Source organism: Equus asinus, chromosome 10, assembly GCF_041296235.1.
Source record: "Equus asinus isolate D_3611 breed Donkey chromosome 10, EquAss-T2T_v2, whole genome shotgun sequence".
NCBI lineage: Eukaryota > Metazoa > Chordata > Mammalia > Perissodactyla > Equidae > Equus > Equus asinus.
Genome location: NC_091799.1, coordinates 53,298,894 through 53,313,481, shown reverse-complemented (window position 1 = coordinate 53,313,481; position 14,588 = coordinate 53,298,894). Strand labels below are relative to the sequence as shown.

The 14,588-nt window shown below is 62.1% G+C and overlaps 2 protein-coding genes across 3 annotated transcripts in view; both read right to left on the bottom strand.

Annotated features, from left to right (window-relative positions):
* Positions 1-2,169: 2,169 nt before the first annotated feature.
* Positions 2,170-4,280, bottom strand: F2RL3 (F2R like thrombin or trypsin receptor 3). Its single transcript, XM_014865954.3, has 2 exons — positions 3,897-4,280; positions 2,170-3,634 (listed from the first exon to the last, which is right to left on the bottom strand). Exons 1-2 carry the CDS (start codon positions 4,009-4,011, stop codon positions 2,565-2,567), a joined length of 1,185 nt encoding a protein of 394 aa, XP_014721440.1. The 5' UTR covers positions 4,012-4,280; the 3' UTR covers positions 2,170-2,564.
* Positions 4,281-8,086: 3,806 nt separating this feature from the next.
* Positions 8,087-14,588, bottom strand: part of SIN3B (SIN3 transcription regulator family member B) — a 40,912-nt gene continuing 34,410 nt past the window's right edge. The window contains exons 15-19 of one of the 2 annotated variants that reach the window (XM_044774223.2): positions 13,800-13,973; positions 13,409-13,501; positions 11,174-11,268; positions 10,091-10,295; positions 8,087-9,944 (exon numbers count right to left, since the gene is read on the bottom strand). In XM_044774223.2, the coding sequence (XP_044630158.1) occupies positions 9,714-9,944; positions 10,091-10,295; positions 11,174-11,268; positions 13,409-13,501; positions 13,800-13,973 (798 nt within the window). In that variant the 3' untranslated portion in view covers positions 8,087-9,713. Of the gene's footprint in view, positions 9,945-10,090; positions 10,296-11,173; positions 11,269-11,606; positions 12,091-13,408; positions 13,502-13,799; positions 13,974-14,588 lie in introns of those variants that run through there. The other variant, XM_044774234.2, reaches the window with a different exon arrangement.

Here is a 14,588-nt window from a genome sequence, read left to right as displayed (position 1 = left end):
GCTTCCTAGACTGCTTGCTGGACTGGTGGACTCTGCCCCAGGTGACCCCTGCCTCCAAATGAATCTGATAGACAGAATGGCAGGGACCTGGGGGGACAGCCAGCTTGCAGGTGGCTGGAGGCCCCTCACCTCCTCCTCCCACCTCCCCAGCTGCACCTGGAACTCCAGGTGTCCTGCCCCCAGCCCCGAGGCTGGGTGTACCCCCTTGGGCCAGAGCAGCTCCCACAGCCTGACATGCTGCTCCCAGGAAAAGGGACACTTCTGGGAAGGCCTCTTTCTGAGTGGACACAACATCTGGCCAAATAAGGATGTTGCATCCATTTCCTTGTTAACAATTTCAAAAATATACAGGCCGCCTTCCTCCAAAATACAAAGCCCTGGCCTCCCTTTGGGACACGTGGTCTGCTGAGCCCCAGAACTTAGACCTCAGATTGTCCCAAGACTGACAGTCCCTGCACCCCTGGGTCACCCCTGGCATCCCTGAGTGCTCGGTCCTGGCGGTGCCAGGCCCTGTGGGGAAGCCCTTGGCTCCAGACACAGGCGTCTTCAGCTTCCTTCCTCTCTGGCCTTGCGGACCTGCGGGCCTCCCCCTATCCCCACGCCTATCTCCCAGAGCCCCACCTGGAGGCCGGGCCTCCTGCCAGCAGCCCAGAGGGCAACCTGCTCCAGGACCATTGGAGGCGCGCTCCCTCCCCTTTCTGTAAGCCTCGGAGGACGCTTGTTTCCCTTCCATCACCTGCGCTCACTCGCCTGTCTTCTCCCTCCACAGTGGTATTTATTTCAGCCAGCGCTGCTCATCCCTGACCTCCGCTGGGGACAGCAGGGCCCCTGAGGGGGCTGCCCAGCCTGTGAGTCGCCTGTGTGCAGCTCCAGCCACTCCCCGAGCCCTGACCTGCCAGCCTACGGGGCACAGCTCCCCAGGCTGGGGCCCTGTTGCTGCTCGCCGCCCTAGAGGCCGCTGGTGTAATAAAAGCTCGTTTCCAAGAGTCACAAGGGGCTTTGGCCTCTTATGGCAGGCGAGCCTGGGGTCAGCACCCAGGGCTGGAGCCCCAGCTCTCATCTGGCCCCCGCACCTCCGTTCCTTCATCTGCAGCCCAGCCTTTCAGAGCGGAGTGGGGAGGAGGGTTTGAAGATCTGTGTCCTGAGCATTTGGAAGAAATTATACCACCGCAGGGCGGTCCTGGTCCCCTTTCCCCGGCCTTCCCCAGGAAGACATCTTGGAAGAACTCTGGTACATCATCACACCAGGCTGTTGACATCCATACACTTCACTGATCTTATTCACACTTCTCCAGGGTCACGAGCACATGTGTGTGTGCGCGCACGCATGCGTGTCCCGGGGCTGCCCGTTCACTGGCTCACTCCTCTCAGATCAGAGACTTGAACTCAACGGGGAGCCCAGGAATGGCCCCCACTCCCTCTGCCTCCAGGGGGCTGCTTACTCCCACAGTTGATGCCTCAGTGGCTCCTGACCAAGTTGCCACCTGCTGACCTGGGTGGGGGGGTGGGGAGCGACAGGGGCGTGTGTGCTGGGGGCTGCGGCTGTCCTTCCCCACGTGGTGCCCCCTGACTCAGTTCAGAGCAGGCAGCAGGGTGTGGGGGTCGCAAGGCTGCACTCCCTGGCCCTGGGTGCACACCATCCATCCTCTTGTTACCCCACCCTCCTGGACCGCGGGAAAGTTAACTCAAGCCAGAAAAGGAATCAGACCACAGGTTTGGGGAGGGAAGTGATGTCTTGTGGCCAGGGGGACAGTGGGAGGCCAAGCCCTGTGGCTCCCAGTGACGGGCTGCACCAGGCTCTGGAAAGCAGAGTGGGGCTCTCCACTGTGCTTCCTCAGGAAATGCCCCAAGCCCTGGGGCCTGGCCCAAAGCTGGAATCTGGACTTCTGGGAACGAGGACCACGAACCCGGCCCCAGGCTATCTGGGCCAAATAGAACCGACATGAGGCACTTGGAGGTGGGGTCCTGAGCCTAGCGCTGGGCAGGGGCCTGCGGTGGGTCCAGGGCAGCATCAGCCTCGCCTCATCCCCTGTTGGACAGGAGGGAGCCGGTCAACTGCAGCATCATGGGCTCCTGCTTGGGCGAGTCGGGGGGTGCGACTGGGCCTGAAATCTGCATTTAACCCTTGCCTTCATCTCCTGGGGCTGCTGTAACAAAGGACCGCAAACGGGCTGAACACAACAGAAATTTATTGTCTCACAGTTCAGGAGGCCAGAAGCCGGAGATGAGGGGTGGGCAGGGCTGGCTCCTCGAGTCTCTGGGTATCCATCCCAGGCGTCTCTTCCAGTGCCTGGGGGCTGCGCGGTCCACGGGGTTCCTTGGCTTGTGCATCACCCGATCTCTGTCTTCACCTGTGTGTCTCTGTGTCCTCTTCTTATAAGGACACGAGTCATGTCGGGTTTAGGGCCCACCCTACTCCATTGTGACCTCATCTTAACTAATGACACCTGCAAAGACCCTATTTTCAAATTAGCTCACGTTCAGAGGTCCCTGGGGGACGTGAATTGGGAGGGGACCCTATTCAACCCAAACACCCCTCCCCACTGCCCCCTTCCGAGGGCCCGTCACACGAGCGAGGAGGACCTCGTGCCCATCCCCGCGCTGCCCCCTTCCTTGGAGGCCGCTGCGCCCCCTGGCGCCCAGCGGAGCAGCCCCTCCCGCACCTTGTCCCTGAACTCGGCCGATACGTAGTAGTAGACAAAGGGGTCCACACAGCTGTTGAGGGTGCTGAGCGCCAGGCTGGGCATATAGGCCGCGTACAGGTCCCCCCAGGCATCGGGGCGTGGGGCGGAGTAGTGCAGCAGCAGCAGCACGTTGCTGGGCGCAAAGAAGGCCAGGGCCGAGGCCAGCACCAGCGCTGTCAGCCGCAGTGCGTGGTTGTAGCGCCGGCCGGCGGCGGCCAGCGCACGCAGGGCAGCCCCATAGCTCAGCAGCATGACCAGCAGGGGCAGGAAGCAGCCAAGCACCGCCAGGCAGGTGAAGGCTGGCCGCCAGTAGGAGGCCTGGGCACCGACGGGCAGCACGTCGTGGCAGAGCACGCGGTCTGAGTGCGACAGCTGGAAGGTCTGCCGCTGCAGTGCCAGGGGCAGCGCCAGGGCGGCCGCCACCAGCCAGGCTGCACTGCAGAGCCCGGTGGCGAGGCGCTGGCCTCGCAGGGCGCGGGCCCGCAGCGGGTGCACCACGGCCAGGTAGCGGTCCAGGCTGACGGCAGCCAGCAGCAGCACGGAACTGTACATGTGGCCGTAGAGTGCGGCCGTGGCCAGGCGGCAGGCAGCCTCGCCGAAGGGCCAGCGCTGGCCCCGCAGGTGGTAGGCGATGCGTGGCGGCAGCACCAGGGCCAGCAGCAGGTCGGCGGCCGCCAGGTTCATGAGCAGCATGGTGGAGGGCAGCCGAGGCACCCGGGTGGCCAGCACCCACAGCGCCAGCCCGTTGGCAGGCAGCCCCACCGCCAAGGCCAGCCCGTAGAGCGCGGGCACCAGCCTCGTGGGCACCCAACCCAGCAGCAGCGCCCGAGAGCTGTCCGGGAGCTCCAGAGTGTCGCTGTCGTTGGCGCGGGCCTGGCCGGGGAAGCTGCGAGGGTGGAGTGGGCCAGGAGTGGCTGCCTGGGGACTGCTCCAGGGCCCCGCCGTGCCACCTGGGGGACAGAAGCAGGAGGAAAGCACTTAGAGCCCAGGAGCCCCCCCGCCTGAGCCGGTCCCTCTGGGTGGATCATGTGCCACGAAGGGGCTGCAATCCGGTCCCAGCTCTCAGGAGCCCCCTGAATTGGGGAAACAGAGCTGGACATGGACACACACAGCCGAGTGGGCTCAGGGCTGGCTTAGAGGGCCTCTCTGTTCCCCGTCTCCCCCTCAGCAGCTCCGTGCCCCCATGCCAGGGCAGGGCCCCAGCTCACTCACCGTCACTGTCACCGTCCCCCACGCTCCCACCCTCGTCGTACATGTTGGGGGTCTGGGTGCCGTCGTCCAGGCTGAGCCCCAGCGCCAGGGGCCACAGCAGCAGGATCGCATGCATCCCGCCAGGGCTGTGGCCAGCTGCTCCGGGCTGCGCTGGCTGACCTCGGGCTTCCTGCTTGCTTGGACCCCCACCCCCAGCTTCCTGAGTGCAGGCGGAGGAGTGGACAGGGCCTGGGGAGATAAACCAGCCCCTGTCCCCAGCGAGCCCGTGGGAGGCCTGTGGTGTGGCCTAAGGAGGCCTGGCAGCAGGGCTCACTCAGTCTGGCAGACGTGCCTTGCGTTGGGCCAGCCAGACGGGGTATGAGGTCCCAGGCTGCCGCGCCCTCTGCCAGCCCCTGTCCAGTCCAGGAAGCCTCTCTGGAACAAGTGGTCACTTCCTGCTGGCCAGTCACATCGGCAGCCCTCCAGATCACGCCCCTCCATCAGGGGCTCTTGGCCCTTCCCGAAGCCTCCCCCCACCTCCTGTCACTGGCGGGCAGGACCCTGCCTCCCCAGGTCAGCGGTCAGAATAGGTGAGCAATCCCTCACCCTGCCCCCGACTCCAGCACCCTGGGTCCTCTGTGGGGCTGCCCCGCCTTCTTGCTGCCTCACCCATGTGCCAGCGGGGGCCCCTTGGCAGGAGCAGAGTGAGGTGCTGAGAGAAGAAGGTGCCTCTGGAGTCAGGGGGCTGCTGAGGATATCTGAGGGGTCTCGGTCCTCAGCCAGAGCCCCCGACGCTGACTGCATGCTGCCCTAGGGGTGAGGGGAGCCCAGCTGCAGCTCTCAAAGCCCCTTCTGCACCTGTCCTGGCCCCACCCTCAACCTGGGGCCCCGGGTGTGACCAGGGGGTGGTCATGGCCATAAGTGAGGTGGTGGGGCCAGCCCAGGCCAGGGGGCCCCATGAGTCACCCTCCTGGGGGACTGCCCCTCCTCCAGCCCTTCCATGTTCCTGCTCCCAGGTGCCGGGACACCACGTACACTCAGATGGGGGCCAACTGCACATGGAGAAACTGAGGCTCAGAGGGGATGGTGCTTCTCTCCTGCACACGATCGCCCCCGATGCCCCTCTGGGCCTGGGAGGCCTTGAGGGTCCCGCCCTGAGGGAGCCCCAAACTGGGGGTTCTACATGGTTGGGGAGGGAGCCCTGGTGTCATCAGGCTTTGGCCACAGTGCCGGGGGGTCTGGGAGCAGGAGGACCTCAGGGGGCAATGGGAGAGCGGATCCCACACAGCTGTGTCCTGGCATGGCAAGCCCTAATCTAGTCACACAGTTGGGGACGCAGGGACCAGCCAGGAAGTGACCTAGCAGCCCTGGGCAGGGTCAGTGCAGCTGGAGGCCGAGGTGCCAAGGTCCCTGTCCCAGCCCCAGAGTCAGGGATGCTGAGGCCTGGGGAACTCTGGACGGGGCAGGGGTCTCGGCCAGGAACCTCTCCCCCATTTCGGAGCGGTTTCCACAGGCACCAATGACAGATTCAGCCCTATGCCTGTGTCTCTTAGCAATGTGTGACCGATGATACCACAAGAAAGCCAGGAAGAGGACCCCCTGCCCGTCCTCCACGGGCAGAGCAGGAAAGGCGTGCAGGGGAGGCCAGAGGCTGCGGAGGGTGGTCTGACTCAGGTGTTCCGTGTCTGGGAACTACGGCGGGGACACACGCAGGAAAGCCTGTGTGCGCTCCAGCAGCACAGAGAGGGGTGCGTGTCAATGGCCTGTCCCGGAAATGACCCCGTTCCGGCAGGAGGGGCTCCGACTCGGCAGGCCGCTGTCCCAGTCGGGTGACAAGCCGTGCGCAGCACCTCCTGGAAGCAGCTGTCTTTGGGGAGAGGGACTTCTCTGGTGCTTTTTTGTACTGTTGGAATTTTCTGTACCATGTGTCACTTTCCGTAAAAACTCATGTTTAAAAAAAGGCAGAATAGTAGCTTTAAAAAGGAAGGAAATTCTGACACCTGCTACAACATGGATGAACCATGGGGACGTGCTGAGTGAAATAAACTAGACACAAAAGGACAGATGCTGTACGACCCCACTTACACGCGGTCCCTAGACGAGTCATGCTCACAGAGACAGAACGCAGGACGGAGGGCGCTGGGGCGGGGGGCGGGGGGGCGTGGGGAGGGAGTGTTCACTGGGACAGAGTTTCAGTTGGGAAGACGAAGAGTCCTGGAGACGGGTGGTGGAGATGGTGGCACAACCATGTGAATGTACTAATGCCACTCACTGATCTGGACACTCAAAATGGTTAAGGTGGTAAATTTTATGTTGTGTGTATTTTACTACAATTTAAAACTTTTCTGAATGGTGAAAAAAATGGCAAACACACTCAAGCCAGTGGCTAGTCCTGAGTTTCTTCCCCCTCCAGCCCTGCTTGGATCCTGGGAAGCCCCCCCAGGCCATCCTCCCCCAGCCCCTCCCCCGCCCCGCTGTCCCCAGTGAAGATGGGGGGGCGCGGTTGCTGATGAGACAGAGAGCTCGCATCCCTCCCAGGGCAGCGCTTCTCACGGTAGCCATCCTTGTGGAAAGGGTTGTCATTTTGTCATACTTTGAAGCCAGATGGGTGCCCAGGAGCATGCTCCGCCTCCCCTCATTCCCGGCTGGGCCCCAGCCTGTGGGCGGGGACATTAAGGAGCTAGACTGGCAGAGGAGCTGCTGTGACCCTGACTACTGGGGGCCAAGGTCAGGCCCAGGGTTTGAGGTCCGGTCCTCCCCACCCTGGTGCCCTGCGCTTCCTCCCTGGGACCCCAAATCTGAGTCTGTTTGCTTGACTGTCCCCCGGGCTGGGGGCTGAGCTGGTGTACACGGGGCTGCTCTGGAGAAGGTGCTGGAGAACCCTGGGCAGGGGTGGAGTCGGGATTCCAAAGGCCGCCCTCATGGAGGGGCCCAGTGCATTCAGAAGACCTCACCCACACTCCGATCCTTGCAGCCCGCAGCCGGGTCCCTGCAGGCTCCTGCTGGCCATGTCCTACCCCACCGCGGGCCTCCTGAGACTGACTGCAGGTCACCTTGCTCATTGGAGCAGCCAGCCCACTCAGCCAGGACAGCGGGCGTGAAGTGCAAGTCACACCTCGCCAACAGCCAGCAAGACAAATGCCTCACTCGCAGCAGAATAAACGTTCATTGGGTCCCCCCCAAACCCTCCTACCACCTCCCCAAGCATCCCGGGCTGCCCCCCACCACCCTGGGGAGGGGAGGGCGGCCCACAGGGTCCTGCAGCAGGCACCTCCACAGATGTGAAGGAGGTGGGGAGGGGCGGCGTGGGGACACAGCTGCTGTACTGGCGAGGGCTGCTCTCACCGCTGTGTGACCGGTTGCCACAGACACAGTGGCTGGGAACAGGACCTCTGATCTGGTACTACCGTGGGCCAGCCGGCGGGCTGGTCCCCACTCAGGGCCTCCTCACCAGGCTGCAGCCTGAGGGTCCGCAGGGCTAGGTCCTCCTCCGCGGCGGGAGGACTGAGGTCCCGCCCTCGGCTCGGAGGCAGCAACGGCCACTCAGGGACATTGGGGACAACTCCTGGGAGGGGGCAGGGCAGAAGGCAGTGCAGACCCAGCTCAGGGACCTGAGAGGCGAGGCCTGGCTGTGGGCGCTGCGTGGGGTAAGGGGTGGGGCCGGCAGTTCCGCTGGAGAAGCCTCAAGAGAGTCAGCTAAGGGACCCTGAGCAGAGCTGTGGGCTCCCTCTTACCTGGAGGCAGGGGCGGGGCCGGGTTGGAGGGGGTCCTGGAGATGTTCAGGGGACACAGTGATGAAGAGGATGCAGAAGGTGAGTGAGAGGAAGGGCGGGCGGGGACCAGAGCACGGGGACCATGGTCTGTGGGACTGGGGGAGGGCGAGACCCCACTCCAGACCTGCTGGCAGAAGTGAGTGGGCGGGCAGAGTAAGCTCAGAGTCTGTCAGTTCGGTTTTGCACACACAACGCTCGAAGGAAACACCTCTCATTTCTACTGAATCTAAACACTGAGCCTGGAATTATATTCTAGAAAACACTCAGGGGGGGTGACGCCTAGGGGGCCTGGGGGTCCACAGGGGATTGGAGACTAGAGGCTGCCGGGTGCGCACGCGCACACTCCCTCCGGGGCCTCCAACCACCTGGCAGGGAGAGGCTGCCTCCCATTCTCTCCCCAGATTCTCTTGCTTGAAATAACTGAGCCAGCCTCACAACTTTTGGCCAATATTTAATTTTTAACTTTAATGTGCAAATAAATAGAAAAGGAAAACTACATTCAAAACAGCTGCAAAGGAAGTACAAGCCCCAGAACAGAAATTCTGCAAAAACAGAAGAGATGCTCCCCAGAAGCATGCAGGGGAGTTGGGGGGCTGGCCCGTGCGCCCAGGCCCACGAGGAGGCACAAAGGGCACGGGCCTCCAAGGGTGACTGGCTGCCGGCAGGATGTGATTCGGGAATTCCAATGAGCAATTCCCTTCTTATAAAATGAGGATGCGCACAAAGTGCCCGGGTTACACTTGAGAAAACGTGGGCGAGGAGGCCAGTGGCACGCCTGCCTCAGAGTCGCCCACACAGAGTCCAAGGTTTTCAAACCTCGAGTTCCACAGGTCACTCCTAGAAACTCCTGGAAACACGCCTCCACTTCCCGGAATTGTGGGTTTGGCACAGCTCAGCTGCGGAAGATGAGGGCTACGGCCAAGCAGAGGCGGCGGCGTGGGGATGGCGCTGGGCCTGTCCGTGGAGCCCGCTCAGTCCGGTGGGGCCTGGGGCCTGGCCAGGGGTTCTCACAGTGCGAGAAGTTCAAGGAGCTGGCCGCCAGCCCAAATTCCTTGGTAGTTTGGCACAGAAAGCTTGGATGCCTCTGCAGGACAGCTGCCTCAGCCCCTCACACCCACTCTCCGGGGCCGTCAGGCAGGCCGAGGAGTTCCACGAAGAGGGCTCTCTCCCCCAGGAGGCTGCGGGACTGAGCTGTGGCAGAAGTTACAACTGCTAAGAGAGTGTAAAGGAATAAATATTTGTGGCGTGCAGTACGTACTTCTAGAATGTCCATCTTAGGTACACGACCGCGCCCAGGGCCCTCCCAGCGTGGGACACTCGAGCTTAGCAGGAGCATTGGCCCAGAGTCCGGCTGCCAGATCAACTCGGGTTTGGCGTCTCTCCCCGAGTGGGGTCTGCCGGCCGTGCTGGGCATCTGCCACTCCACATGGGCACTCAACGCGGAGTGCCCCAGTCTGGCTGAGGTGGCTCTTCCCTCTTTCAGAGTGACCAACGACCCTGTGCACTGGCTGGGCCATACAATGCCCCTACCACCAGATGCGGGGGTGGCCCAGCTCGGGACATGTTTCTAGAAGCCCTCAGGACCACTCGGGAAAGAGTGCTCTCCAAGTGGGTCCGCTGGGCCAGCTCCTTCGATGTGGGGTTCTGAACACTGCCCCCTTGCAACCGTGTCCTTGCTGGGTCATCAGACTCTCCCAGACGCCGCGTGCACAGAAGGGCCAGCAGTGACCCGCCCGGGCATCTGGCACATGTGTCAGCAGTGGCCTGGCAGGTGTGTAAATGCAACTGTTTGTTGCTCGGCCAGCGCGTTGATCCCCCGCTTTCCGGCAGGAACGGAGCCCCCGAGTTCAAGTGCAGGGGGTTCACGTTTGGCACAGGATGGGCCCAAAGGAAGCCGGAAAGCTGAGGGGATTGGCAGCATGAGGCCACGAGCCAACATAGCCTCGAGCACGTAGCAGCGTGCTGGGAATGCCCTGCCCCTCAGGTTGTTCATGAAAATGCGCTGACGGACGCGGAGGCCAGGAAGCGGCACTGCCAGGCTGGGCGTCGTGGGGCGCGAGGGACGTCAGGGCGAGGCCGGCCGGCGGCTGTACTGCACTCGGTAGCGGGTGACGGGCAGGCCGTGCACGTGTGCTGTCTCGCAGAGCGTCTTGCAGGGCACCATGTCCTCGTCCTCCTCGCCCATCAGCCAGTCCTGCACCAGGCTGGCCGCCTCCACTGTCACGTTGTCCTCCAGCCAGCGGCCGTGCCACTCCTCAAAGTGCTGGTGGTGGCGCAGCAGGACCAGGGGCTGTACCTGCAGGGGGGGGTGGGGTGGGAAGTCAGGGCGGCCCAGGCACCCCAAAATGGTCGTGGGCTGGATCTCGGGACCCCAGACACCCCCGGCTAGACCTCTCGGCCCAGGCCCCCAGGTCCCCGGGACAGGCGGGGCGAGGCGGGCACCTGCTTGGCCCGGCAGAGGGTCCCGCGGCGGTACATGTAGTCCTCGGAGTTCACAATGAACATCATCTTGTGCGTGCTGAGCTTGAAACGGCAGTCCACGTTACAGGCGCTCTCCACACCCACCAGCCGCTTCCAGGAGCTCTTGGCCTCGCCGCGCAGGGCGCGCACCTGCTCGCACTGCCACCTGCGGAACTTCTTGAGGTTCCTGTGGGCAAGAGGAGGCGCGCTGGCAGCCGACTCCAGCTGCGCACGCCGACGGGCTGGCAGCGGGAACCAGAGGACATGCAAACCCTCGAGTTTCATAACCTTGGGGAGGATGTTTGACTTCCCAGGTTGGAGAAACGCAAATCGAAGGAAGGAAAACCACCACCCACCCGCTTCAATCCAGAGAATCCTAAAACCAGTCTCCTGGGTGCTGGCAACAATGGGAGGGGCCTCCCACTCGCTCCCCCCACCCGCTTTTCTTTCTCTTGTCCCTCAGGCAGGCGGAGCCCTCAACCAGGGTCCTCCACTCTCTTCAAGTTTGATGACACCTCCCTCCTCGTTCCCTCTCTATGCCCATGTCCCTCCCTCCTTGCTGACACTTCTGCCGTCTCAGGGACCCTCACCTCCTGTCACCAGTGGTCCTGGAACTCTTGGGACCCCCTCCCCCAGGACAGTCCCCACCTCGCAAGTCCACACTGGAGTCTAAACCCCCACAAAGGCCCCCCCGATCTTCAGGGCCACTGTCTTAATCCGGCTGGAGATGAGATCTGGCCCCCAGGCGGTGTCCCAGGTGGCGGCCACTCCTGCCTCTGGCCTGCTGGCTGCCATTTCCGGTGACTTCTCCTTCCTCTGACTGCTCATCCTGGGTCTCGGCCAGGCCCTTCCATGCCCTCGGCTGGGGTGAGCCCGGTCATGCCCCATCCTCACGAGATCATCGCTCAGCTTCCCGAGACTGTGAGCCTCACGAGGGCAAGGCCACACCACAGCACATGTCAGCTGTCACAGAAACGCTCCCAGACACAGAAACACTGTCATTCAGCCCCAGTGAAGGACAGAGGAGTCTCCCCGGGCCCACAGGAAGGAAGCTCGTCCTCTCACCTCTGCAGGAACACGGGCTTCAGGAGGAATCCCTCAGTGGGTGAGCTGGACGCACCCTCGGTCCCCACGTACTGCTCCACATACCGAGCCAGGTGCTGGGGGGCAGCCCGAGACAGAGCCATGAGTCCCCACGTATCGGGGGTCACGGGCCTCTCCCCCAGGACCCTGAGTTCAGAGGTTCCCAGGGATTTCGTCCCCACCCCTCCCAAAGCTTTAAGAGGACCCTGATGTGTGATGGAAAGCTCCAGACTGCAGCTGAGGATAAAGGACTCAGCTAGAATGGGACCAAGCACACCCAGCCACGAGTCAGACAATTTACGGAACTGCCATTTTGTGTTTAAGTGGAGACGTCCCCGCTGTGTGATGACATTTCTATTGCTATTCATCACGTGGTCACTTCACCTGGGGGCCCCCCACACAGAGAGCGGGGTGTGGAGGCCAGCGGGCCAGGAACGGACATCAGGACACGAACAGCAGGTACAAAGAGGGAAAGACCAGGTTGGAGTAGGGGGTGAGTAACAAGCAGGGCTTGTAAGGGCCACCCGGGTCCAGGGTGGGCATGGCCTGGAGTGTCCAAGTCATCGCTCACCCCAGGGTAAAGCCGGAGGCTCCTCCAGACGTGAGCTTAACAAAACCACGTTTGCTGGGAACTTCCAGAAGGGGCAGGGCGTGCAGGCCCCAACCCTCACTTGTCCTGGAAAGTGTTTCCGGTGTGGGGAGCCCAGAAGCAGCAGGCAGCGACGCTGGGAGGGGAGCCCCTGTGGCTGCGGCAGGTGAGCCCTGGCTCTGTGAGGGGCTTGGGGCTTATGGGTCCTGCTCCCGGCGGCACACGGGCACCAGTGTCGCCGCAGTTTGTGTCTCCACACAGAAAGCTCCTGAGCAGATAGTGTCCCAGCTCCTGGCCCACATATCTTCAGCTGCTTGATTTAGGGTCAAAAGGGCAACAAGAGAAATCATACTTTTGCTGTACGTAACTATTCACGTATATACTGTTAGACTCCATAAAACCTTCTGAGGCAGCCACGTGTTGGGAGAGCAACTGTCTTGGTGTGTCCAGGACTGAGAGTTCCTGGGACGTGGGACTTTAGGTGCTAAAACTGGGAATGTCCCAGACCAACTGGGATGAACTGATCACTGTTATGGGTTGAATGGTGCCTCCCAACACCAAAAACACTTGAATGGTGTCCAAGTTCAAAGCCCCGGTTCCTGTGGCCATGACCTCATCTGGAAACAAGGTCTCTGCAGACGGAGTCAGGTTAAGACACAGTCAAGGGAAATCACGCTGGAATAAGGTGGGCCCTGACTCCATTGCCTTGTGTCCCCGTAAGAAAAGAAAACAGAGACACGCAGGGAAGAAGGCCGTGTGAAGACAGAGGCAGATCCTGGGGTGATGCGGCCACAAGCCAAGGACACCTGGGGCCCCAGAACTGGAGGAAGAAAGGAAATCCTCCCCTAAAGGCCGCAGAGGGAGCACAGCCCTGGGACACCCGGATCTCAGCCTTCTGGCCTCCAGGCTGAGAGAAGACACTGCTGTTGTTTAAAGCCCCCGGTTCATGGTGTTGTTACAACAGCCTGCGGAATGGACACAGTTGCCCCAGCCAAGTGATGCGCGCAAAGGCTAGACCCGCTGGGAGGTGACAAAGAGAAGGGCATGCATGAGCCACAGAAAGAACGAAGGGGAGGGACGACAAGGGTGGACAAGGACCCCCAGCCGCCTCTGTGACTGTCCTGGGACGCATGCAGGTCTGCATTTAACCGCCCTCTGGGAGCAGGGAGGCGAGTGGGTAAAGTCTTCTCCAGCGGAGCGTGCGGGTCTAGGGCGGGGCGGGCAGTCTCCCCTGATGGTCGGGGCCTGGGACCCGGAGCCATGAACTTAAGGCACGGGGAGTGCAGGGGGTCTGAGTGCCCGCACCATCCATGGGCACAACGGGGATGTCGGGATATCTGCGGCAGGTGGGAGGGGCCAGGGCTTTGGGGGAAGGGGGCCTGGCTCTCACGCGGCCCTGAACACATGTGCTGGCTCCCAAGAGTTGCCTGCAGCTCGCACAGTCCCTCGGGCTCCCAAAGAGCGTGTGGAGCCGCACAGGGAGGCTCCTCTGGGCGGACAGTTCATGGCCGTGGCTTGTGCTTGGCCAGCATGTGATGGGGCATAGGGGCGGGAGCCCACATGCTGCCCGTGGCCGCTCTTGGCCTCCACTGCACACCAGGCACAGGGCACGGGACCAGGGTCCTCACCTGGACCTCCACAGGGTCCTCCGTCTGGGCCTCCTCAGTGTCCAGGAGTTCGATGGTCATGATCACCTGCCCTTTGCGCTGGAGGAACATCACCTGGGAGGCAGGAGACGAACAGTCTGAAGCTGCAGAAAAAGCCAGGCTGGCACAGGACATGGTTGAAAGGGGACCCCACTTTGCCAGCCTCCAGGCCTTGATCCTTCCTCAAGGGACCACACGCCAGACACCCACCTTCTGGGTTAGCATCCAGGGGCCCAGTAAAAGAAGTGCAGGGCACTGGGGCTGGCTGGCGGCCAAGCCGTGGTGTAGCCCAGGAGCAGTGGCCAGCCCTCTCCTGTCGTGGGCGCCCCTTCGTGCCCCAGCTCCGCATGGGCGAGAGCAGCAGGCCTCTCACCTTGAAGCAGTTCTCGTCAGCCATGCAGCGCTCGGCCTTCCACTGGTAGCTGGTCTCCCTGGCGGCGCGGACACAGCGCGAGGACAGGTTCCCGCCGGCAGCGCCCCGCTTCTTCTCATTGAGGTAGAGCTCCACCACCTTCAGACACACGTCATCGCTCACAAGGTGGTGCAGCTGCGGGCCAGAGAGCCGGTGAGTGCCTGGCGTGGGCACTCCCCAGGAAGGGTGATGCATGGCCGCCCCTTCCACCTCTTGCTGGAGCCCCCTCCCACCCAAAAAGGAGGTGGCAAAGTCCACGAGGCGGGGATGAAGGCCAGAATCCAATGGGCTGCACAGGGCAATTTCTGTGCTGGGTGTAAGCCAGATCAGACCAGACCAGAGCAAAGCACACCAGACCAGACCAGGGCAGACCACACCAAACCAGACCAGAGCAGACCAGACCACACCAGACCAGTCCAGGGCAGACCACACCAGACTAGGACAGACCAGACCAGACCAGACCAATCCAGAGCAAACCAGACCAGACCAGACCAGGGCAGACCACACCAGACCAGAGCAAATGAGCAAACCCTGCCAGGGTGTGAGAAAAGCACAGAAAAAATACAAAGGAAAATGCGCCCAAAGGGGGACGATAATTATCTAAAGATGATGCGATGGTGGGTGGTCATTTCCCTTAAATGTTCAGCTATGAACACAATTCCTTTAATTCCTACAAACACATTTAAAACCCTCAGGTTTGGGAAGAAATGAGTAACGCCCACAGCAGGGCTGCGGGGCCAGACGGAGCCA

What these genes read in the sequence shown, in the direction of transcription:
- F2RL3 (XM_014865954.3), bottom strand. Translation starts at nt 4,011, where the DNA reads ATGCATGCGATCCTGCTGCTGTGGCCCCTGGCGCTGGGGCTCAGCCTG. An exon ending in GGGGGACGGTGACAGTGACG is followed by an intron (nt 3,635 to 3,896) that starts GTGAGTGAGCTG and finishes TCTGTCCCCCAG; the next exon opens with GTGGCACGGCGGGGCCCTGG.